Source organism: Xenia sp. Carnegie-2017, unplaced genomic scaffold, assembly GCF_021976095.1.
Source record: "Xenia sp. Carnegie-2017 unplaced genomic scaffold, XeniaSp_v1 HiC_scaffold_23, whole genome shotgun sequence".
In the NCBI taxonomy this organism is placed as follows: Eukaryota; Metazoa; Cnidaria; class Anthozoa; order Malacalcyonacea; family Xeniidae; genus Xenia; species Xenia sp. Carnegie-2017.
In genome coordinates, this window is record NW_025813486.1 from 3331678 (window position 1) to 3356765 (window position 25088).

The window sequence follows — 25088 nt, forward strand, 5'->3', positions numbered from 1 at the left end:
TATGTCACTATGGTGTAAACCAGATGAGAAAATTAGTAAAATTTCAGATATTATATAACATACAGAAAATGGTATGGATAACCACGATGGTTATACTTCTATAAATCAAAGTTCTAATCCCTTGTAACCTCACGCACAGGCGTTTTTTGTTCATGGTATCGATCTTTTAAATTTTATTGGATTAAATTATTCGTGTTCGTTAGGTTCTATACTAGTGATTCCAGAGCTTTTATTAATGATCGAATTCATACGATTCCTGTTTTACTATGTACTATTTCTGAGTTGTCTTTACCAGTGTACAGCGGATACCTCCTTTATTCGCGTGGTTGTAAGTGATGTTATACCTACAAGAAAATGGACGCAATACAAACTTCACGCCACCATACACCTCTCACCACTCAAAAGTTTATATGATATTGCTGAAGTCTTAACTTTCCAGAACGTTAAAGATGAAAACCTAAAAATTTATCCGAACGACATTTCCAACAACAATCTGCTTCTCAAAAAACACATAACTGCCATCTACAACAAGGTATGTGTGTGTTGTATGTCTGTATATAAGGAAGTTAAATTGCTTATTATAGCAGTTATTAGTCGTTCGGTTCAGTCGTTATATTTGTAAAATATGTGTTATTATATTAATGCTTGACGAAGCAAATTTACTTGAAATTGCAATTGTAATCATGTCATCATTGAATAGTTAAATATTTCGGTCGTTTTAAGAGCAGAAATAACATTAGTTTAATGATGAAATCGGTGTATCTTTGCATTAAAATATACAGCATCGCTTATTAAATTTAAGTTCCTAATTTTCAATGCAGGAAAATAGTTTTGCCAATCTTTGTACATTGTCACGACATAACATTATCAATGTCGATTGTGCCCAATTTAATGTGCCTTTGCGTTCATTCTTTGTTTTTCATAGCAATCTATTCATACAACTTCTAGAACGATAAATATCAAAACCTGAAAGTTTCAACCGTCGACCAGTTGAAGGTTTGTAAGACATAAGACAAAGAATTATCATGCGTGTTTATACGATGTATAAATGTGACTTTAAAATGTAAATTGTTCGCCAACTGTTAAGTCATTTATACACTTTTTATAAATTTAGTCTTACCCTACAAAGAAGCAACGTATGAAGTGCAAAGGCTAATTCTTCAATAATATATGTTCCACTGTAATGTTTTAAATCGGTTCAAGCATCCTTTCCTAATACCACTAATTTTATATTATAGATAAACCTTAGCAACTTGTAATGTTGTAGTTGTAGTTACAATCAAACAAAGTTACAAATTCAAACAACAACAATTGCTTACTAAAAACAAATCACTGTCATTTGAAGCCAGTTATGTTTACTATGATGTGTTTGTATGTTAAAGTAGTTAAATACCTGGTAGAAATTATTAGTTGTTCAATGAAGACAGTCTATTTGTTAAATATATGTGTTATTTCTTTTACTTTGTGATATATTAAATCACATTTATGCCTGATTAGACAAATTTATTTTAAAATTGAATATTTATGTCATATTTGAATAGTTTAAGTATTCTTTATAAACTACCAAAATACTTTATAAACAACTCAATTGGTTAAAACTTTATCGTCAAAATATTCTTTAGAAACTTTAACCAACAGAATTATTGCTATGGTATTTTAAATCTATGATAAGGTGCTATAATGTTGTATTCTGAATTAACCTTGATCTGCCATTGTGAATGTTGTATCAAATGTTTTTGTTGTTTATTAACACATTTTCTTTTTTAATTTAGGTTCATAAAGCCATCTTTTATTGCTACAAACACTTTATCTGACATCATTGAGAAATGGCAAACTTGTGATTCAAATATGGACAACTTTGTGTAGAGCTTAAGGTACCATACACATGCCTTTCTTATCTGTGCATGCAAAGCGAAAAAAGGAATTTTGTTTGACAAAGGAAACTTTTTCTATCATTTCATTTTGATACAATTCCTCAAATGTAAATCTCATCACAGTCCTTTCTAACTCATAACTATGATTCAGACAAGCTTCATTACACTAAATTCAGTAGTTTTTCTATCTACACATGCTTCAGTAGTTTTTCTACCTACACATGTTTCAGTAGTTTTTCTATCTACACATGCTTCAGTAGTTTTTCTACCTACACATGCTTTAGTAGTTTTTCTATCTACACATGCTTCAGTAGTTTATCTATCTACACATGCTTTAGTAGTTTTTCTATCTACACATGCTTTAGTAGTTTTTCTACCTACACATGCTTTAGTAGTTTTTCTATCTACACATGCTTCAGTAGTTTTCTACTACACATGCTTTAGTAGTTTTCTACACATGCTTCAGTAGTTTTTCTCTACACATGCTTTAGTAGTTTTCTATCTACACATGCTTCAGTAGTTTTCTATCTACTTCCAGTAGTTTCTATCTACACATGCTTCAGTAGTTTTTCTATCTACACATGCTTCAGTAGTTTTTCTTTCTACACATGCTTCAGTAGTTTTTATCTACACATGCTTCAGTAGTTTTTCATCACATGCTTCAGTAGTTTTTCTATCTATACATGCTTCAGTAGTTGATCTATCTACACATGCTTCAGTAGTTTTCTACCTACACATGCTTCAGTAGTTTTTCTATCTACATGCTTCAGTAGTTTTCTATATACATGCTTCAGTAGTTTTTCTTCACATTTCTTCATTCACTTCCTTTAGTTTTCAGTAGTTTTTTCTATCTTCAGTAGTTTTCTTCAATTTCTTCAGTGTTTTCCTTCTTTCAGTAGTTTTCTATTCACACATTCAGTAGTTTTCTATCCACACTTCTACACATGCTTCAGTAGTTTTCTATCTACATGCTTCAGTAGTTTTCTATCACATGCTTCAGTAGTTTTCTATCTACACATGCTTCAGTAGTTTTCTATCTACACATGCTTCAGTTTTTCTATCTACACATGCTTCAGTAGTTTTCTATTTACACATGCTTCAGTAGTTTTCTATCTACACATGCTTCAGTAGTTTTTCTATCTACACATGCTTCAGTAGTTTTCTATCTACATGCTTCAGTAGTTTTTCTATCACACATGCTTCAGTAGTTTTCTATCTACACATGCTTCAGTAGTTTTCTATCTACACATGCTTCAGTAGTTTTCTATCTACATGCTTCAGTAGTTTTCTATCTACATGCTTCAGTAGTTTTCTATCTACATGCTTCAGTAGTTTTCTATCTACACATGCTTCAGTAGTTTTCTATCTACATGCTTCAGTAGTTTTCTATCTACATGCTTCAGTAGTTTTCTATCACATGCTTAGTTTTCTATCTACACATGCTTCAGTAGTTTTCTATCTACATGCTTCAGTAGTTTTCTACCTACATGCTTCAGTAGTTTTCTATCTACACATGCTTCAGTAGTTTTCTATTTACACATGCTTCAGTAGTTTTTCTATCTACACATGCTTCAGTAGTTTTCTATCTACACATGCTTCAGTAGTTTTCTATCTACATGCTTCAGTAGTTTTCTACCTACATGCTTCAGTAGTTTTTCTATCTACACATGCTTCAGTAGTTTTCTATCTACACATGCTTTAGTAGTTTTCTATCTACACATGCTTCAGTAGTTTTCTATCTACACATGCTTTAGTAGTTTTTCTATCTACACATGCTTCAGTAGTTTTTCTATCTACACATGCTTCAGTAGTTTTTCTATCTACACATGCTTCAGTAGTTTTTCTTACTACACATGCTTCAGTAGTTTTTCTATCTACACATGCTTCAGTTCATCATCCTTTACACTGACCATTCCTTCCATCATATCTATCTTTAGAAATTTAGAAATGTTGTCCATTCTTTAGGTTGCAAACCTCTGATTCCATAGTTCTGAATTTAGACTTTCTTTTGCAGGATACACCTTCTCTGTTTGAGTGACCTTGACTATATACAGTTTTCCATACACCTCACAAACTCGCAACAATTTAGAATTCTCGGAGATCTTGTCAGTATTCACTTATTTTAAACTCAACATATGCTCCAAATTTACTCCTAGCTTGAACAGACGGCAAATTTCTCTTCAGTTCGGGAAAATAGAGCACGTTTTTCATTGCTATACGTTGATGTAACTTATTTAACCTAGTGGTCAAACGATAATTTTCTTTCCCATAAGACAATATTACACATTCATCGCCAAGATTTACTTTCGTTGGCTTTCTTAATTCTTCATAGTCCGATAAATTGTCTTGTTGACGTTTCATATACTAAATTGCACCAGAATCATTTATGCAATCAAATCTATTCTCTTTACATTTATGATAAACGCCACCTAATTAATATTTTCTTGATAATCTTTTTTAGCACAATGTGCTGACTTTTTTTCTTTGTAGTGGAAATCAAAGATTAAATTGTTCTTTCTTTGTAGATAATATCGTGAAAAATGTCCTCATGAGTGGCATATTCATTTATAAGAATGCTGGTGTTCATTTTTGTTTTTGCTGTAGTACTTTTTTTTTCTTTCACCCTAAATGATCAGTGAGCAGCGTGAGTCTTTTCATCTTTGGTATTTAGTATTAGATCTGCATCATTCAATAAAATTCCTTTAACGTTTTGATAAGATTTTTCTCCAATCTCATCTAAAGCTGTAATCAGCGGCTTGTGGTCATCCGGCAAACCGGAAAGCAAGTTCTTTGCTAATTTTTGATCATTATTTTTCTATCTACACATGCTTCAGTAGTTTTTCTATCTACACATGCTTCAGTCGTTTTTCTATCTACACATGCTTCAGTAGTTTTTCTATCTACACATGCTTCAGTACATCATCCTTTACACTGACCATTCCTTCCATCATATCTATCTTTAGAAATTTTGAAATGTTGTCCATTCTGTGTCCAATAAATAGTCATGTTCAAACGTCATATACCCTACCGCTCGCGTATTTGTTAACATAATTTTGCGTATGATACGCGTATCATACCCATATCGTTCTCGTATCATACGCGTATCATTCTCGTATCATACGCGTATCCTTCTCGTATCATACGCGTATCCTTCTCGTATCATACGCGTATCCTTCTCGTATCATACGCGTATCCTTTTCGTATCATACGCGTATCGTTTCATTTTATACGCATGTCGTTCTCGTGTCATACCAATATTACTTTCTTAATATTCTCGTATATGGTTTCAATATAGTTTGGTTTCGATTTGTGATAGTGTTGTTGCTTCCATGTCCTAAACTTAACCCTTTAGATTCTGAAGTTTTTCTTCAATATAGTTTTTCAAAAAACCATGACTTATGTTATCACAATTAGTTTCCGTTTTTATATAAGAATGGGTCACAAACTATTTAGCTATGTCATTGATGAGTCATATGTATATTAGATACGACGTGAGATAATCGCAGCTCATTGCAAAAGCAACCCAAAATTTATTAATGCATAACATATACATGTATATATAAGATCACCTATTAAAAAATTCTTTTGCTATATCGTGCCTTTAAACTATTTCGTGAATAAAATATCTTAAGAGTATACTGACACTTTTTTATGTCATCATTGTGCTACAAAGCAATTGTTAGTGTGTCGTTTCTTATGTTTATAGCACACGCAACTTTGAATGAATCTCAAAACAAACTAATCACAATGACTTTCCGTTTTCATAGGATGTGTCACAAACTACATACGTCATTGATGAGTCATATGTATACTTAGATACGACGTGAGATAAACACATTTCATTGAAACTAAAGCAACCCAAAATTTATGGATGCATAACATACATGAACTTGAATGGTATCATTTATAAAAACCCAATTGCTTTATTGTTCCTTTTAAATTCTTCATGGTGAAAATTTCTTAAGTGTATATTGATGACATCTATATGTCACCATAGTGCTGCTCATTACGATGAACAAAGTTCTATCAAGTATCACAGCGTTTCATCCTCGTATCATACGTACGCTTATCGTTCACGCATTATACGCTCATCATACGCGTATCCTTTTCGTCTCATACGCGTATCCTTTTCGTATGATACGCGTATCGTTCTCGTATGATATGCGTATCTTTCTCGTATGATACGCGTATCGTTCTCGTATGATACGCGTATGTTTTTCGTATGATACGCGTATGTTTTTCGTATGATACACGTATTTTTTTCGTATGATACGCGTATCATACGCGTAGCGTATGTTAACAAATACGCGAGCGGTACTGTACTAAGTGGCACCAGAATCATTTATGCAATCAAATCTATTCTCTTTACAATTGTCATAAACGCCACCTAATTAATATTTTCTTGATTATCTTTTTTAGCACAATGTGCTGACTTTTTTCTTTGTAATGGAAATAAAAGATTAAATTGTTCTTTCTTTGTAGACAATATCGTGTAAAATGTCTTCATGAGTGACATATTCATTTATAAGAATGCTGGTGTTCATTTTTGTTTTTGCTGTAGTCCTTTTTTTTCCTTCCGCCTTGAATGATCAGTGAGCAGCGTGAGTCTGTTCATCTTTTTTTGGTATTTAATATTAGAGCTGCATCATTCTGTAACATTCCTGTAACATTTTGATAAGATTTTTCTTCAATCGTATCTAAAGCTATAATCAGCGGCTTGTAGTCTTCCGGCAAACCGGCAAGCAAGGTCATTGCTAATTTTTGATCATTATTTTTACAATTTTTGATCTTTTTTGACTCCCAAACAAATGTACGTCTATCTATTCTTCGAAGCAATTCTAAATGCTCGCTTCACCCGATGAGACACGTCTTCTGGTAGGATTTCATCTGATCCATCGGCATGATCAAACATATGTGCGTCCATCCTTTCTTCGAAGCAATTCTAAATGCTTGTTTCACCTGATGAGACGCGTCTTCTCGTAGGATTTCATTTGATCCATCCACATGATCAAACAAATGTGCGTCCATCCTTTCTTCGAAGCAATTCTTAACGCTAGCTTTACGTGATGAGACGCGTCTTCTGGTAGGATTTTATCTGATCCATCGGCATGATCAAATGAATGTAACTCCATCCTTTCTTCGAAGCAATTCTAAACGCTCGCTCCACCTGATGAGACGCGTCTTCTGGTAGGATATCATATGATCCATACACATGATCAAACAAATGTACGTCCATCCTTTCTTTGAAGCAATTCTAAATGCTCGCTTTACCTGATGAGAAACGTCTTCTGGTAGGATTTCATCCGATCCATGCACATGATCAAACAAATGTGCGTCCATCCTTTCTTCGAAGCAATTCTAAATGCTCGCTTCACTCGATGAGACACTTCTTCTGGTAGGATTTCATCTGATCCATCCGCATGATCAAACAAATGTGCGTCCATCCTTTCTTCGAAGCAATTCTAAAGGCTCGCTTCACCTGATGAGACACGTCTTCTGGTAGGATTTCATCTGATCCATACACATGATCAAACAAATGTACGTCCATCCTTTCTTTGAAACAATTCTAAATGCTCGCTTCACCCGATGACACACTTCTTCTGGTAGGATTTCATCTGATCCATCCGCATAATCAAACAAATGTACGTCCATTCTTTCTTTGAAGCAATTCTAAACGCTCTCTTCACCCGATGAAACGCTTCTTCTGGTAGGATTTCATCTGATCCATATACATGATCAAACAGTTGTGCGTCCATCCTTTCTTCGAAGCAATTCTAAATGCTTGCTTTACCTGATGAGACGCGTCTTCTGGTAGGATTTCATCTGATCTATCCGCATGATCAAACGAATGTACGTCCATCCTTTCTTCGAAGCAGTTCTAAATGCTCGCTTCACCTGATGAGACACTTCTTCTGGTAGGATTTCATCTGATCCATCCGCATGATCAAACAAATGCACGTCCATTCTTTCTTTGAAGCAATTCTAAACGCTCTCTTCATCCGATGGAACGCGTCTTCTGGTAAGATTTTATCTGATCTATCCACATGATCAAACAAATGTATGTCCATCCTTTCTTCGAAGCAGATGAGACGCGTCTACTGGTGGGATTTCCACTGATCCATCTGCATACCCAAACAAATTATTACTTTTCAGAAACAAACGCATATTAAGTGCCCAATTTCTATTACTTTTTCTTTTTAACTTCGGTATTTAACATGAAAGATCCATCAACAAGGCCATACTTGATGTTAAGAAATTTAAGGACTTATTTTAAAAAATATACTCTTCAATATGCATATAACAACGCTCCAGACACGCATTCAAGTCTTCTAGTACGTGACCTGTTAAAATAATAAGACGGATCTTTTATGTGTGACGTCATATAAGTCACGTGCAAAGTTTTATCTCATTAAAGAAAAAGAAACGGGCAATCCCTGATTTCCCATCACTTTTACCTTGAATAACTTCGTCAATTTTGACAATCTAAATTAAATATTCAGCACGTCACCTGATACCTTATTAGAAACATCTTCTGCTTCACCAAGTTCTTACTCTAGTAGTCTGGCATACAAGGAATTGCTAAAAAACAGAATTAAACTTACCAAATGATTTTGAAAACTTTCGATAGTTGTCTTGATTTGAGCAAGACTTAGATTCATTATGCCCTTTAAATGCTCGCTCTTTTTTAGATAAGACGACATCAATATTACTTTCTTCTCTTTTCTGGCTTTCATTCTCATTATGTCACTTCATGGCCACTTTTATTGTTCTTAGAAAATAATTTCTACACATTTGTTTTAATCCATAGCCATCGTGTTCAACATAATGTACGTTTGAAAAAAGCAATTTATGTTTTTACGTTCCTGGAAACTGTCCAACAAATAATGCATATATTTACATAACCAATGTTTGTCTAAGTTTTAATTTAGATAAAACTGAAAGTAGGGTCGTTAAAAAACTGCTGTCCGTTGACAATAGCACACAACAAATCTTTCTTCTCTTACCAAGACGGCTAGAAGCTCCTGTATCTTGTTTTTTCTCTGAGTAGCATATCATAAGGATAGCTTACAGCTTACTATCATAGTTTTTCTGAGCTTATTTACATTTCAAGTTAAAGATCCACCTACCGAAACGCATTGTTTTATTAATGCAAAGTAAAAACTTTCGTTTCACGTACAATTTATTAATTATATAGTTCGTTTACCATAGCTTATGCTTGATAATATGCTATGCAATTTATCCTAAATTGACAAGTTTTACTAAACAATTCATGGTTTCTTAAAATTAAAAAAGAATTTTTGCCATTACAAGTCAATCTTCATAGCTAATGGAAAACACAATTGTGCTATCAAGACAATATGTCATTTGTTACAAATTATTGCAAAACAAGTATATTTTAAATGTCATATGTTGTATATTGAATTTTTGGAATTTCTTGATTTTAGTCATGTTGACATATCATGTTGAGTTTGTGTACAAATGGAATCAAGACGAACAAGAAATCTGTCTTACATTCAGCAAATAATCAATGTGGTACAAACGGAACTTGCTCAATTTTTCATCAAAGAATGGAACTCTCGTTACAAATCAACTTATGGAGAATGGGATGATACACACAACAGTGGGAACTAATTTTACAATTTAGAATCAAGAAGAAAATTAGACCAAAAAACTCGTCAAAAATATCAGGACGGAGACACCAGTAAGTGGGACTGTACAATATTATTTGATGCATTAATTTTTTCAAATTCAATTGGAAAGCATCTTGACAAAAAAACAAAGGAAGCTGTTCATGCACTTCGTTGTGAAAGAAACAAGTACGCACATTGGTATGAAAGGGAATGCTCAGATGATGATTTTGATAATATAGTCAACATCATTGAAAAATCATTTCAAGATTTGAAATTTTCTTTCGATGAAATCATTGAAATAAAAAATCATCGAAACTGTTTTAATTCATTCCAAGTTCTTCCTTCAAAATCTAATCTTTTTTTTGTTGAACGCACTGAATTACGAGATAAAATTATAAAAGATCTTCAAAAATTAAGAAATGATAACAATGATAAACTGACATATTTTTACATCACTGGTAATCCTGGCAGTGGTAAATCACAACTTGCAAGACAGGTTTGTGAAAAAATATCGTGTGATTGGAAAAATAAAACTTCGTTTGTAATGACTCTCGATGGAAGAAATGAAGAATCTCTTTTGAAAACTTATTGTGAACTTGGATATCGTTTAAACTGTGACAAGTACATGATTAAAAATTTTAAAGATGAAAATTGTTCTATCACAGACAGAGTGAAGAATTTGCGATCGTTATTATCCACACGATTAAAATTCTGGCAAAATTGGTTGATCATTGTAGACAACGTGGAACAGCTCAGCAAAATTTCTTCGTTACTTCCCCAAGTAGATGATCCCATCTGGATAAATGGCCAAGTCATAGTAACTATCCAGAACACAGATGCCGTACCTCAAGACGATGAGTTTAATAAACATGTTTCCATAAAAAGTGGAATGAATGATATGGAATGTTTTCAACTGTTGAAACACTACACTATTGAAAATGAACAAGCTGATGATCAATTGTTGAATGAAGTATCGCACGCATTAGATCGTCAACCGCTGGCTTTGGCTATTGCTGGTTGTTATGTAAGTCGTGTAAACAAAGCAAACTGCTCATTTACTTGGAGTCAATATTTAAAGAAAATTTCTTCTTCAGAAGAAAACATGGACGCCACTTTTGTTAAATTTAACTCGGTATATCCTAGAAGTATGTTACAAGCTTCACTTTTAGCAGTCAGACAAAATGCTGAAGAATCCTCATTATTGGCAAATGTTATTAACTTGTTTTCCGTGATATCGTTTGATCCTAAACCACGAGACATTATTATTTGTTATGTTCAAAAAATAGATCCCAAACACTCAAAGGAAGATATATGTCTTTCTTTAAAGGACTGCTCATTGTTCTTGCATTCAGAAAATAATGACCTTAGTCTACATCGCATTGTTCACAAAGCAATTACTGTTTATCAATTTCAACATTCAAATGAAGAACATGAAATGGGAAGTAACGTTCATCAAATATGTAAAGCACTTTACATGTTTAAAGAGAGAGACGACGAAATCAAATTAATGCCGCATCTTGAAAAACTTATTCAATTTTTAAAGACGAACAAGACAAAAATCAACATGGACACATTTCAAGTTTTCCAATATTTTGTTAACAGATTAAGAAATTTTGGAAAATACGATCTTGCTCTTGAACTATTGGATAAATTTAAATCAGAAGAATCTAGTTATGACAAAGCTTGGTATTTTAGTATCCTCGGTCTTTTATACCATGACACCGGAAAATATAGCAAAGCTAAAAATCATCATGAAAAAGCTTTGGAAATTCGAAAACAATCGTTTGGTCCAAATCATGTTGATGTCGCTGCGTCTTTAAACAATCTTGGTATGGTGTTACATGAAACTGGAAACTACGACAAAGCTATAGAGTTTTACGAAAAAGCTCTGGAAATTCGAAAACAATCGTTAGGTCCAAATCATGTTGATGTTGCTAGGTCTTTAAACAATCTTGGTAATGTGCTTGAAGAAACTGGAAACTTCGACAAAGCTATAGAGGTTCACGAAAAGCTCTGGAAATTATAAAACAATCGTTAGGTCCAAATCATGTTGATGTCGCTAGGTCTTTAAACAATCTAGGTGTGGTGTTTTATGAAACTGGAAACTACGACAAAGCTATAGAGACGAAAAGCTCTGGAAATTCGAAAACAATCGTTAGGTCCAAATCATGTTGATGTCGCTGCGTTTAAACAATCTTGGTTTGGTGTTTTCTAAAATTGGAAACTGCAACAAAGCTATAGAGTTTTACGAAAGCTCTGGAAATTAAAAACATCGTTAGGTCCAAATCATGTTAATGTCGCTGGGTCTTTAAACAATCTTGGTGTGGTGTTTTCTAAAATTGGAAACTACGACAAAGCTATAGAGGTTCACGAAAAGGCTCTGCAAATTCAAAAACAATTGTTAGGTCCAAATCATCTTGATGTCGCTGCGTCTTTACACAATCTTGGTTTGGTGTTTTCTAAAATTGGAAACTACGAAAAAGCTCTAGAGTTTCACAAAAAAGCTAAGGAAATTCGCAAAAAAACGTTAGGAACTAGTCAGGTTGATGTCGCTAAGTCTGTTAAACAATCTAGGTGTAATGTATTATGAAACTGGGGAATATGACAAAGCTTTACAGTTACACATTGGTAGCTACGTGTTTCAAAGAAAATTGTACCTTCCAAATTATGTTAATCCTATTTTTAACACATAGACCATCGGAGCAAGGCTTCTACCTGCCAAGTCAACTCCCCTCTCCCTGAGAATTTATTTTTGGTATTGAACAAAACGTTTGCAGTTTGTATTTTGTGAGGTAAAATGAGGCTAAAGATGTAATGGTCCTTGTCTATGTATAGTTTCACTGATATCTAGTCAATAAACTTAGTCTACAGCCCGGGAATCATCCTAAGTAAAACTTAGAACTGCACATGCCCTGAATCTGACATTCTCCTTTAGACTTTATTTCTAAAAAAAATTGTTTTTATGTTATAACGAAGGAGTAATTTTTATTGTATGATTCACAAACATACTAAAGTATATTGGGATGACAGAATTTTATGATATAAATTTCGTTAAATAAATACTATCCTGTTAGTTTTTCATATTCTTTGATACATTCAGTAATTTTTTATTCAGCTTCATAAGCCTAGGACCATATTCTAGGTTCCTATAATTTCCAAGGTGTACACCTTTCATACAATACATACTACCCCACCATGCTGCAGCCAATATTCCTGTACTGTCACTATCTCCACCATGAAACATAGAACAAGAACACAATTGAAACCGGGAATCTTTAGCCATCATCAAAGCATCGTAAGCAATCATTGGTGCATCATGACCACTGGACCCCCCCCAGCCTGCATAACTCACAGATTTATAAAAAGCATCACGTTCAGGTATGTTATATTTCACTGGAAACTTTAGTTCACTGGTTCCATTGGTTAATTCTCGTAGTTCAAGATATGACTCCCAACTGTCTTTAAAGTAGCCCCAAGATTTCTTGTTTTTTCTATATTACGACCAACCTTCTCAATGTATTCCCAAAGTTTGGGTAAAACACTTAAAATTTCTGCTCCCCATTTTTTTGGAGGTATCTTCTGTATACCATAGGCTGTAAATAAAGGTGCAGTAACAGCCCCAAGATAACCTATAATAAAAATCACTATCTTTAAAGATTGCTAATTTCAGGTCACTTACATTAGGATGACCCTATTTTTATAATAGCAGTCATGGATCATGGATTCAATGGCTTTAGTAGTGAAAATATAAAAGCAAGAACAGAAATAACAATTAAAACAGCTTTAGAAGACAGAAATTTGGAAATGTGGAAAAGCGATAAAAAGGATGGATCAAAGATATGGTCATTAAAAGTGAGCAATGTTAGAAGGATGGAGCATTTGAGATGTCACAACAACAAACAAACAACATTTGTATACCGGCCAGTATTAATCCCCGCCAGGGGGGTTGACCCGTCCATGAACTTTTCTACGCCAAACGTCTCTATCTCTCGCCATATCTCTCGTTATACCCATCGCCTTCATATCACTCTTCACAGCATCCATCCTTCTCTTTCTCGGTCTACCTCGTTTGCGGAGTCCATCAACATTCATATGCAACGTTCTACGAATTTCAGCACTTTCTTCCCTCCTTTCCACATGCCCAAACCACCTCAGACGCTGGCGCCTTACCCAATTCTCGATACACTCAACACCAACTCTTTCTCAACTGCTAAAAACAAAAATCTTTTCTTTTCTTTGTTTCAATATTGTTTCAAACTATTCTGTTTAGATTTAGACAAGAGCGTTGGGAGACTGGGAGGGTTATTTTGAAATCCTTAATCTTTACCCGATTCCATGATCTTCAATCTGATTAACATGTGGTTCTGGAAAATGATGATTGCATAGACTTATGCAAACCTAAGGTCAACCATCTTTTATTTCATTTATAAATTGATATTAGATAAAAGGATATGAAACATTCATGGTAATGGCTTGATCAAGTAAGTAATCGAACGAAGAGTTGAAGATAAAACATCTAAGAAAAGCAAAAGGATTGAAAAGCTAAATTACTATAAAGGTTTGTTAAAATGAAAAGCAATGCAAATAACAGGAAAACCTAGCAAACTTTATACAAAGCAAAACTTGTTGATAGACAAAACACTAGACATTACTGACTTGATAATTGATATATGATCTGAAATGATTGCTTTATTATGAAAGGTGAATACCTGTGGGATGATTATGAGCCATCCTTCCACTTTCAACAGCAATTTCAATTTGATCTTCACAAGGAAACATCAAACCTATACACATGGATCTCATAGCTGCACCACATCCGCCACCTCGTTCATTAAATGGTATAATGTAACCTTTTTCCTCAAGAGGTCGTAACATGAAACATGCCTTTGTTGTGGTCTGACCAGGAGCTCTTTCCCACATATCCTCAGCACATGTCTTCTTGTACTTTGTAGCCATAATGCTCAATAACTCTTCCGTTGTTTTCCATTCAGAAACCAACGCTTCTGCTGTAGCAATGTGTAGTACAGTGTCGTCACTAACCCTCCATCGTTTAATGTCAATTTTATCAAGTCCTCCGAGTTTTTCTAGTTCTTCATGAATTTGAGTGCCACTGTAACAGAATTCCCAACAAACCATTCTTATAACCTAGAGCATCCCCCACTCCACTGAGAACCATAACTTCTTCGTATTTCTCGGATAATTGATAATTCGACCAGATTTTCATAAGCCATTTTTGATGTTTACTTCAGGGTATTTTCATGAACGCTTAACATGGGTTTTTGAAACGCGGAAAACACCAGGCTTACCTCAACTTCTAAAAACTTTTCTTTGCTTTGTTTCAATATTGTTTCAAACTATTCTGTTTAGATTTAGACGAGAGCGTTGGGAGACTGGGACTGTTATTTTGTAATCCTTAATCTTTACACGATTCCATGATCTTCAATCTGATTAACATGTTGCTTGTTGCAAAGATACGTTAAGAGTTGAAAAAGCTTTTTTAGCGATAATATTCGAAAATATGACGTTTGCAATGATGAATTTTTACAACGAAAATACATGGATATCATTCCATATTCTAACATCATTTTTTAGGATGAAAATATGTCGAAAGGCAAAGATTTGGGAACAAAGATTTAAAACTCCATTTAATTGGAGATGGAACAATTGCAACTCCAGTAATATAAATTTCACATGCTGTTATTCTTCAATTTATTTCAGGTCACTTTGGGACCAAATTTGGTTGTCAAAAAGCATGTCTTTAAAAGAATTGTTGCAAAGAAAGTTGGATCATATGTTGCTAACTTAATGGGGGCAACCTTATCCCGTGTGAACATATGGAACCCACAGCTACAAGGGCCAAAAAAGGAAAAATGGTCAGGTGAAGCCTCGGCTTGATCCCACATACACTACTTCTTTAATTCGTAAGTAGATATATGGTTATTTGAGTTTGAGTACCGTTGAAATTAAACTTTAAACATTTCAAGGACTTTTTTCACTATAAATATTTAGACTCTGCATTTTCAAGCACGTGTGACCTGCCGTAAATATCTATTTTTTACATGTTCTCCTATGCAGACATAGCATATTGTTCAAACATACCCTGTTCCATGTCTTGTATGGGACAATAAGTGGTAATAATGAAAATTTATGTTGAGTTCAAGTTACTCGCCATATCTCTTTTCGTAATATACTCTATACCTTCAGTAACAACCACGAGTGAACTTAATGATCGAACTAATTTTTATTATTTTACAGAGCAATATTTATAGTCTTTATTACAAATAACAAATATTATTATTGGTCGGTATAATTCCTCTATTTAAGCTACATATGGTACTTAAGGAAATTTAACTAACATCAATAACTGTTCCTTGGCTGTTAGCCATGTGGGAACGGATACATTGGTAAACCAAACTACGCACAAACTATTTTCTTAACATGTTTCTGTGGTTTATGAGCACGACTCAACAATTTAATGTATCTTTTAATATCTTAAACTTACTGTTGTGAACTACTATGTTGTTTTGATACTTTGCATTTGTATTGAAGACCTAGTCAAGTTTATTAGCTTTTGTCTTTGCTGACTTCCCGCCTTACGATCTATCAGAAAATATCCTTTAGAGTTGAAGTGGACATTATTCCTCTATCTTTTTTCTAGAGCATGCAACGAGTGTGAAGTATTTAAATATGCCACGCCAGGTTATAGAAGAAGATGTTGTAAAAGCTATAAAGTTCAAACTTAATAACAAGGAACAAGCATGGAAAAAACAACACGAATCCTGTAAAGAGTAATATTAGCAGTCTATAGTATATTTTTCTATTAATTCTATCCATGCAACTTAATGATATTTTTCTATAAAGGAAGAAAATTGGTGAATATTTTTATCTGGTTAAAATACAATGTATAATTAAAATATCGTGGATTCATGGTTTTATTGAATTCTGTATAAAATAATGTGTGCTATTAGAACCTGTACAGGGAATTTGCTAAATTGTGTTTATGTAGCCCTTAGTTAATGAACTACATTATAACATGGATTCATTGGAAAACTGTAGTTCACAGAAAACTATAGTTTTGAAAACTGTAGTGTTTGGGAACAAAACTATCAATTGTAAAACTACAGTTCTCCCAAAACTTTAGTTTTTATATCTATAGTATCGCCAAAACTATAGTTCCGAAAACTATAGTTTATTCATACAACTATAGTTTTCGGAACTACAGTTTTTGTTCCAAAATACTACAGTTTTCAAAATTATAGTTTGACTTGAAAACTGTAGTTTATTTTTGTAAGGGTTGGAAACAACTTTTTGCAAGTATCTTTTTAAAGCATAGGCTGTAAATTAAGGTACAGTAATAGCCTGTAGACAAACTAACGACAAAATCATTATCTTTAAATATTGTTCATTTCACATCTCTCACATTGTGATGAACCTATTTACATAATAGCAACATTATAACACAGATTATGACAGCTGTAGTCATAATGTAACATAATCTTGTAAAATAACAAGTGCCAAACAGATATTTGTTGTTTTTCGGGTAACATGTATCAATTATTGATTTGAAAATTCTTTCAAATTGTTTATTAACAGATTTTCTTATTTAATTTAGGTTCATAAAACCATCTTTTATTGCTACAAACACTTTATCTGACATCATTGAGAAATGGCAAATTTGTGATTCAAATATGGACAACTTTGTGTAAAGCTTAAGGTACCAAACACTTGTCTTTCATATCTGTGCATGCAAAGCGAAAAAGACTTTCTTCTGTGAACTTATATGAATTGCACTTTATTTTAATACTGATGTGTGTTACATGTTTGGCTTAAACAATTTTAAAAACTTACAAGACGTTTCAAGTCCAATAACTATGTATTTTTCATGTTAAGATATACGATTTGTCTTATCAGAATATGCTATAAAGATATTAAACTGTGCTGTGGCGTCGCCTGAACGATATTTGAGGGGAAGGAGAACATTCATTATTTATTGGATATGCTGTATTTAGTCTGTTTTTAAATGATTATTTGCTTTTCGATTTATCTCTATTGTTCTCGTAAGAATCTCAATGGTTTTTATTGATACTACTAATTTTTGGTTTGATTTTTTAATGTGACATTGGTCTTTACAATGCAATGAATATATATACACTAAATTTGCCATCTGTCTCGAACACACCATGTGGTTGAGTGCACAGAGGTACAGTTTTCACAGATTGTGGTGTAGACTTGCAATGAGCGAAAGCCGTAATTGTCTTTTCCTCAAATTTTTACGATTCCCTGCGATATTTTTAGCAGTTGAGAAACCTCATGGTAAAGAGAATGCCTTTAAATCTTCTCCTAAGCAAGGTATAGGACTGCAAGATTCAATGAATACTTGAACAAAAGTAAAGTCTACTTTCTAAATTTATTATCGTGTCATTTGCATAACGACATTAAAACGCAAAATATCTGACAATTCTTATGAATTTTTTTATTTAAATGCATTGAAGGATTACTTATTGTCTTTATGAAAGGTGAAAGTTCCTAAAGGGGCCAGTCAAAATAGAAAATTTTAGTCATGACGTCAATTGAAGAAATATTAACATATTTAAATTCGTGTGTTTTAACTTCAACTTCAACGGAAAATTAGTCACTTTAACTTTGTAGAAAGAAAGGTAAATTCTGTTTTTTTTACTGAGAAAGTAAGTATGAGTTACTTGGAATGATCAACTAATCTTAGTGTACTCCTCGAATTCCAAATATGAAAGCTTTCACTGTAAAATGCTTTGATCACCACGTTAAGCCTTTGATCGTTTGAAATTTCTTGTTGCATCGTTCAAAGTCAACTGACTAAAGCTATTCGTGCAATGTAGGTAAATGTTCTACCATTTGGATAGTCTAGCAGAAAACATATTACAATTTGCTCGTTCTCAATATATCTGATTAAGAATTTAAAAACGCAAACTATCGTCTTATGCAGAGTTATTCATCATGAAATCTCATACATGTGTTTCGTATTTTCTTATGTTGTAGATCCCACATGGATGGAGTTGTGAAAGTCCCTTTATCACCTGTGTCATTCACTTTTATTACTCTTACTAGTTTGTCATTACTTAAGTAGTTTGTCATTACTTAAGTAGTTTGTCATTACTTAAGTAGTTTGTCATTACTTAGTAGACATCAAAAATAATTTTTATGCAAGACATGACGTCACTTTGGTCATTTCATTTTTCATTGTTATTGGCAGGTGAATGGTCAGGTCGTACAGACTGAATAACTTTTTCACATGATTTATAAATGGGCTGCTGGTAGTTCATTTTTCATCTATTTATTAAAATTTTGTGCTTCTATTTCCCAGCACTAAATATTTGCTGTGTTTAATAGGATAATCAGCCCACTTTTTTGTCGCTCTGCAAATTTAAATTTTTGATATGAACAACGTACGATCCGACTACGCTGCATGTTAAAGTAGATCATCGGGATCATTGAAAACAACAAAAATATGAAACATCTTAAAACTACAAAAATTTGACAAAAAATTTTCGAAATTTTCGATCTTTTTTTCATTAGAGGTTTTTTTACCAGATCCACCGGTTTTCCCTCCCATTTTGTTTTGTTTTTGAAAAAAGTGTCCACATTTGGGGCCAAGCGAAGCCATTTGTCATAACATTATTTATCGTAGTTATCATGAATATTCACGTTTCTTTTTTATTTCTTGGCGTTTGGTTTTATCTCCCAAAACACTGCAATTTAACAAAATAGGTACGTATGCGTACATATTGGTATCCTGCAAGTATACAGCTACTGAATGAAGGAGATTTCATTAACATAGTTAAAATGAAATTAAATATTTAATATTATTTACGTCAAACTTGTTCAAGATTTGAAAATATTCTTTACTTATATGACCCGGCAAAAGCCAAATTTCCAAAGACTTCCTTAGTTTTTACCTTGAGCATGAGTCATATTTTAACCTTATTTGCGTGAACATAATTTTCATTTGAACCCCACCCTTTTAGTCAACACCTCCCCTCAAATGGTCAATATCCAAACTAAATCAAATATTTACAGCCTGCTTTATGAGGTAAAATGAATCTAGAGATGCTGGTCGTTATCTAGTTTTACAGATATCTAGTTAATAAACTAACCTTCCAGCCCAGGGGTCACCCTAAGAAAAACATAGTGCTTGTAGATGCAGTTGGTCGTTGCTATGACTATGAATTTTGGTAACTGGTCAAGCGGACTGCGCATGCGCAGAAAATTTTCCAGTAAATTTGGGACTGAGCGAGCTAACTACTCCACAATCGGTACTAGTACATACAGTTGGTCGTTGCCACGACCATGAACTCGGAGAATTGGTGCAGTTGACTGCGCATGCTCAGATTAATTGTCAATTAAAATTGTAACGGAGTGAGATCTTAAATTCGTGCTTGTATATGCGCTTATTAAATTTGCAATCATTCATTTTTGGCACGCTCTTTGTCGTCTTAAGCATAATTTGACAAATGCATATCAAACTCATCAACACTTTGTTACGCCACTCGTAGTATCTGTGACGATGTTGGAGATGTTTTTATTTTGCTCCATGACTTTGTATCTGCATACTTTGTGCATAAACAATGCTCTAAAATTTATGATACATATTATATATCTTGGATTGAGGTGGAAGAAATACTTCAAAAGGAAACTTCCAACAGTCAAACACAATCAAGCTTGACAGAGGAGAAACAACGACGCTAGTTTGAAGATAGCGAGATGGAATTGAACGTAATTTAAGCACCTAGCGTACGCTCGAGAGTTTTGGAGGAAGATTCGTTGACCATTAAAAACACGAATGATTCAAAACATGTTGACGACGATAAAAGCTATAGCAAGGACGAGACTCCAATACAAAAACGACCATTAATAACACTGAAGATATGTTCAAAAGAAATATCGAAGATATGTTCAAAAGAAATATCGAGAACTGTTCATGATGTTGCTGAAGATATGTAAAAATAACTACTTGCGTCTTTCGTTAAGGACTAGGAATCTGATTTCGAAAGTGAAGAGGAAGCAATCACCACAAGAGACATACAAGAAGATTCAAAGTGTACTCTGCAAACTGTCTTTATAAAAATGGAGTACTGTGAAAACAGTACTCTAACGATTTCTATTGACGAGGGTAGTACAAGGACCAACAGAGAATGTGGCGGATTCTCCGTGAGATTGTAGAAGGATTAGTTCACGTTTATTCACAGGTAGGGAAAAAATGTTAACAATTTTCGTTTAGCTCAATAGATATGTATAAGGACTTATTATTTGCTATTTTTATCAAATTCTTGCCAATAGGGTATTATGATTCAAGTAAACGCGTTTGGATATTTTTGGGGTTTTTTGTTGCATTTTTAGGTGCTTTCTTTGGATACATTGAAAAGCTCGTTTTGGACCTGTATGTTCCTTTTCAATGAATAGCAGTGTCAAAAAGAAAGTTTTACCCTTCTCGAAATATGTATTTGGTAATATAATGATAGGCATGCTTGAAAACTGCCACTCAAGGCTTCCACTTGAAAATATCAAGATCATAAGAAAAAACAAGCATTAAAGTGACGAAGAATTTATAGCTACTGTTTTTTAATGTCATATACTTTGTATAGATGTCTATATCCGGAGAGCCTTAACCAATGCTTAGCACAGTAGCTTCTTGGACATCGTTTTATCTCTCCAAATCCCATGTCGTACGGTTTAGCAAATAACATCACTTCAGATAAGCTTGACGCTGAAAAAGATCAAGGAAGAAATCAAAATAGCTGTTATGATAGAGATGAGTATCCTTATTTGATGCCTATTCCTTTTGGCTACGCTGCGAGAAATTCAAGAGTTCGAAATGAATTTGAGGTGTTGCAAATGCTTAAAAAAAGGAGGGTTTGCTTCAGCTGTCAAGGTAACTTTTATTACATACAACATCGTTTAAATAGACGGTAATTTGGTCATGTGAAGGAAATTTTGTACGTGATTTAGAAATGCTTTATATACGCTTAGGTACGTAATGAATTGGACGGCTGTCTCTATGCGATCAAAAGAATTGCTTTGATTCCGAAAAGTGTGCTGTTTAATCGCAAAATTACTCGAGGAGAGAAGTTACTTTCTAGATTGAATCATGAAAATATTATAAGGTGAAAAAAAATTTAGTATCCAAAATGATTCGAAATTTTATAACATAATGGTTCAAAGCGAGGCTCAATTTAGACGATACAAATTGCTTGGCTTATTAAATGTTATCTTTGACACTATTATAACAAAGTACATAATCCCTTTTTCCGTGAAGCCCATGGATGCGTTCGTTCATGATGAAAGAGTCATATTGTATAAGGAGGCTCTCGTTCATCACGAGAGAGTTATGAAAGTTACATTGCAAAAGGTAATGAGTAAAAACGTATAAACATGCTTAGAGTTGGTTTAAATTATAAGTGAAAAGGCAGAAGTTGTTTGAACATGTGCAGTATCCTTGGATGTTCTAGTTTCTTTTATGAGAAGAGTTCTTGTAAAGAAAAAAAGACAAATTTTGGAAACAAAAAATCCCGTTTTCGGTCCATGTCTCCGGAGACCCCGAGATAGTTTAGCACTAGAGCGTCTCATATTAATTAAGGAAACCAGATAATTCTGTCTGCTACAAAGTCGATGGATGGTTTGCTTGTGATACTTAAGAAACAGTAAATGAGAGAGTTAAATCAGAAAAATATAAACCAATAAAAATTTTATGAAACATGTTTAATGTTGTCTTAAATTATAAGTGTCAGAAAAAGGCACAGTGTCAACATTGCTTGGTTTATTTTATGAGAAGAACTCTTGTTAAAAGAAGAAAAAGATAAAATTCGAAAGCAAAAAACCCCGTTTTCGGTCCATGCTTCCCGATACCCTCTTAAGCGTAAGGTACTAGAACGCCGCATGTTAACGTTTCGGTTGGAGGTTTCGGCCCCTCCACACTATCCTACTTGGGGATGCCAATACGTAGCAAGCTTCCGCCCATCAGACCCCGAGATCGCCTGCGATAGGCTTTGCTCTGGTTACGCAGGGAGAGTGCGGTCGCGACCGAAGTCTGGGCCCCTAAGCCACTGCATACCTAATTGCACCCAACTTCCACTGCTAGTTGACATCTACTAGTTGAAGTTTCAGCTTTATATATATATACAAAAATTCAAAGGTTTGCAAAAGTTGTGGTATCATTAAAGTCACTACTGCGCATGCCCAGATTATTTCTTTCATAATTTGCGACTAAGTTATCTAATTGCCGCAAATGTACTGCAAGTACATATAGTTAGTCATTGCCATGGCTATGAACAATTAGTCAAATGGACTACGCATGCTAGAGCGCATGCCCAGATGATTTCCATATTAAATGGTTACTAAGCATGCTGTTTACTTAAAAATCGGTGCTAGTAGATGCAGTTGGTCGTTGCTATGACCATGAACTTGGACAACTGGTCAAGTGGACTGCGCATGCTCAAGCATACTGCGCATGCGCAGAAAATTTTTCAGTAAATTTGGAACTGAGCGAGCTAATTACTCTACAATCGGTATTAGTACATATAGTTGGTCGTTGCCATGACCATGAACTCGGAGCATTGGTGCAGTTGACTGCGCATGCTCAAATTAATTCTCAATTAAATTTGTAATGAAGCGAGCTCTTAAAATTATCGTCAAAATATTCTTTAGAAACTTTAACCAACAAAATTATTGCTATGGTATTTTAAATCTATGATGAGGTGCTATAATGTTGTATTCTGACTTAACCTTGATCTGCAACTGTGAAAAAAGTATCAAATATTTTTATTGTTTATTAACACATTTTCTTATTTAATTTAGGTTCATAAAACCGTCTTTTATTGCTACAAACACTTTATCTGACATCATTGAGAAATGGCAAACTTGTGATTCAAATATGGACAACTTTTTGTAAAGCTTAAGGTACCAAACACTTGTCTTTCATATCTGTGCATGCAAAGCAAAAAAAAGACTTTCTTTGGTGAACTTATTTGAATTGCACTTTGTTAATACTGATGTGTGTTACATGTTTGGCTTAAACAATTTTAACAACTTACAAGACATTTTAAGTCGAATAACTATGTATTTTTCCTGTTAAGATATACGATTTGTCTTATCAGAATATGCTATAAAGATATTAAACTGTCCGAGGTGCCTTAGAATTTGTCAATAATTTTTCTGTACGTTTGATAATGCTATCGAACAAACTGACAAATCATCTAAATATAGAACTTACCCATTTGAGAAATATGTCTTACGAAAGCACAAGGAATATTATTGAAATTTCTAAACTGTCAACGGCAGTACTGTCGAAACAGCGAATTTATGTGGATGGCTGTTTGTCAGACAATATTTCGAGCTGTTACCAATGGTTTTTACATACACTCACCTATAAAATCCTCGCTATATTTAGTCAGTTTCTATATTGGAATAATCAAAAATAAAACGTAGCCTATCGTTTGTGAGTAATTCGTAGCTAAGATGTGATTTGCATAATTTCCGAAATATTTTCTTGGAGAAAGATAACAAACTTAACAGACATGATAGTAATATATCTGCGCTTGCCCAGATACAAAAGCACAACGGAAGAAAGCATGCATATGTCACGTCATTCATGTCACGTGTCTAAGATATGAATATTACAACTAATCAATTTCTTTTAACACTCCCACTTAATAGTCATCATTTCAATAAAACTTACAAATCATTATAATACAAACTGAAATTCTATGATTGTTTTTTTTTACTTTAACTACTCCCAATAGCTTATGAAAGTTTTAAAATTAAAATCGAGAGTCTTTTGGTCTTTGTATCACCTAGGATATTCTTTGTTCATCAATACTTGACAGTAATGATGTTATTTTTGACTTGTTCTCCCACATAATGATTTAACATATTATTTGTTTATAAGATTTCTGGTGAGCTTTATTGTATTGTTCATTCGTTGACTTCACGTAAAGTAGTAAAGCAATCTTGTTTTTTCAGAACATTGCCAAGTAGTCTTCGTTGCCTAACTACGTCTTCATTATCTATTGTTCATTCGTTGTCTTCATGTAAAATAGTAAAACAATCTTGTTTTTCTTTTTGTTTTTTTAGAACATTGCCAAGTAGTCTTCGTTGCCTAACTACTTCTTGACTGGCTGTGCTTATACTCTACTATATACTCTGCTTGAGTTGTTGATCTAGCTACACTTGCTTCTCGTTTACTACTTTAACAAACTATACTTGAATCGTTAGTGGAACAAAGAAGAGCATACTCTAACGTTCCTTGAAGATAACGTAGTACTCGTTTTACTCCATTTGGATGCTTAGCTCCAGGATTTGACATAAACTTAGGTAAGCAAAAGTTAATAAATCTTTTCTAATAATTCTAGCAGGATAAGCTAAAAAAAAAAAACAATAGCTCTTTCAATATGTTTTCTTATCGAATGGTTCATCGTCTTTTGATTGTTTTTCGTATTTCTTACCTAGTTCCAATGGAAGGGGAAACCGGCTTGCAATTTTCCATACCAAATTTTTTTAGCACTCCTTACAAGTATTTCCTTTGAGTTATGGACATTGTACGTAAATGACAGTT

General features: G+C 33.7%; 1 protein-coding gene and 1 pseudogene across 2 annotated transcripts; one reads left to right on the top strand and one right to left on the bottom strand.

Annotated features, from left to right (window-relative positions):
* The first annotated feature begins 194 nt into the window (after positions 1-194).
* On the top strand, positions 195-24786 carry LOC124448860. Of its 2 annotated transcripts, none has more exons than XM_046999841.1 (3): positions 195-532; positions 949-996; positions 24608-24786. In XM_046999841.1, the coding sequence occupies exons 1-3, from the start codon at positions 236-238 to the stop codon at positions 24620-24622; spliced, it is 360 nt and encodes a 119-aa protein (XP_046855797.1). In that variant the 5' UTR covers positions 195-235; the 3' UTR covers positions 24623-24786. The 2 variants fall into 2 exon arrangements, with proteins under 2 accessions (XP_046855797.1, XP_046855796.1); XM_046999840.1 differs by lacking the exon at positions 24608-24786 and adding an exon at positions 1773-2065.
* LOC124448863 lies at positions 12475-14812 on the bottom strand (annotated as a pseudogene).
* Positions 24787-25088: the final 302 nt, after the last annotated feature.

What these genes read in the sequence shown, in the direction of transcription:
- LOC124448860 (XM_046999840.1), top strand. Translation starts at nt 236, where the DNA reads ATGATCGAATTCATACGATTCCTGTTTTACTATGTACTATTTCTGAGT. An exon ending in TAACTGCCATCTACAACAAG is followed by an intron (nt 533 to 948) that starts GTATGTGTGTGT and finishes TACAACTTCTAG; the next exon opens with AACGATAAATATCAAAACCT. An exon ending in CAACCGTCGACCAGTTGAAG is followed by an intron (nt 997 to 1,772) that starts GTTTGTAAGACA and finishes TTTTTAATTTAG; the next exon opens with GTTCATAAAGCCATCTTTTA.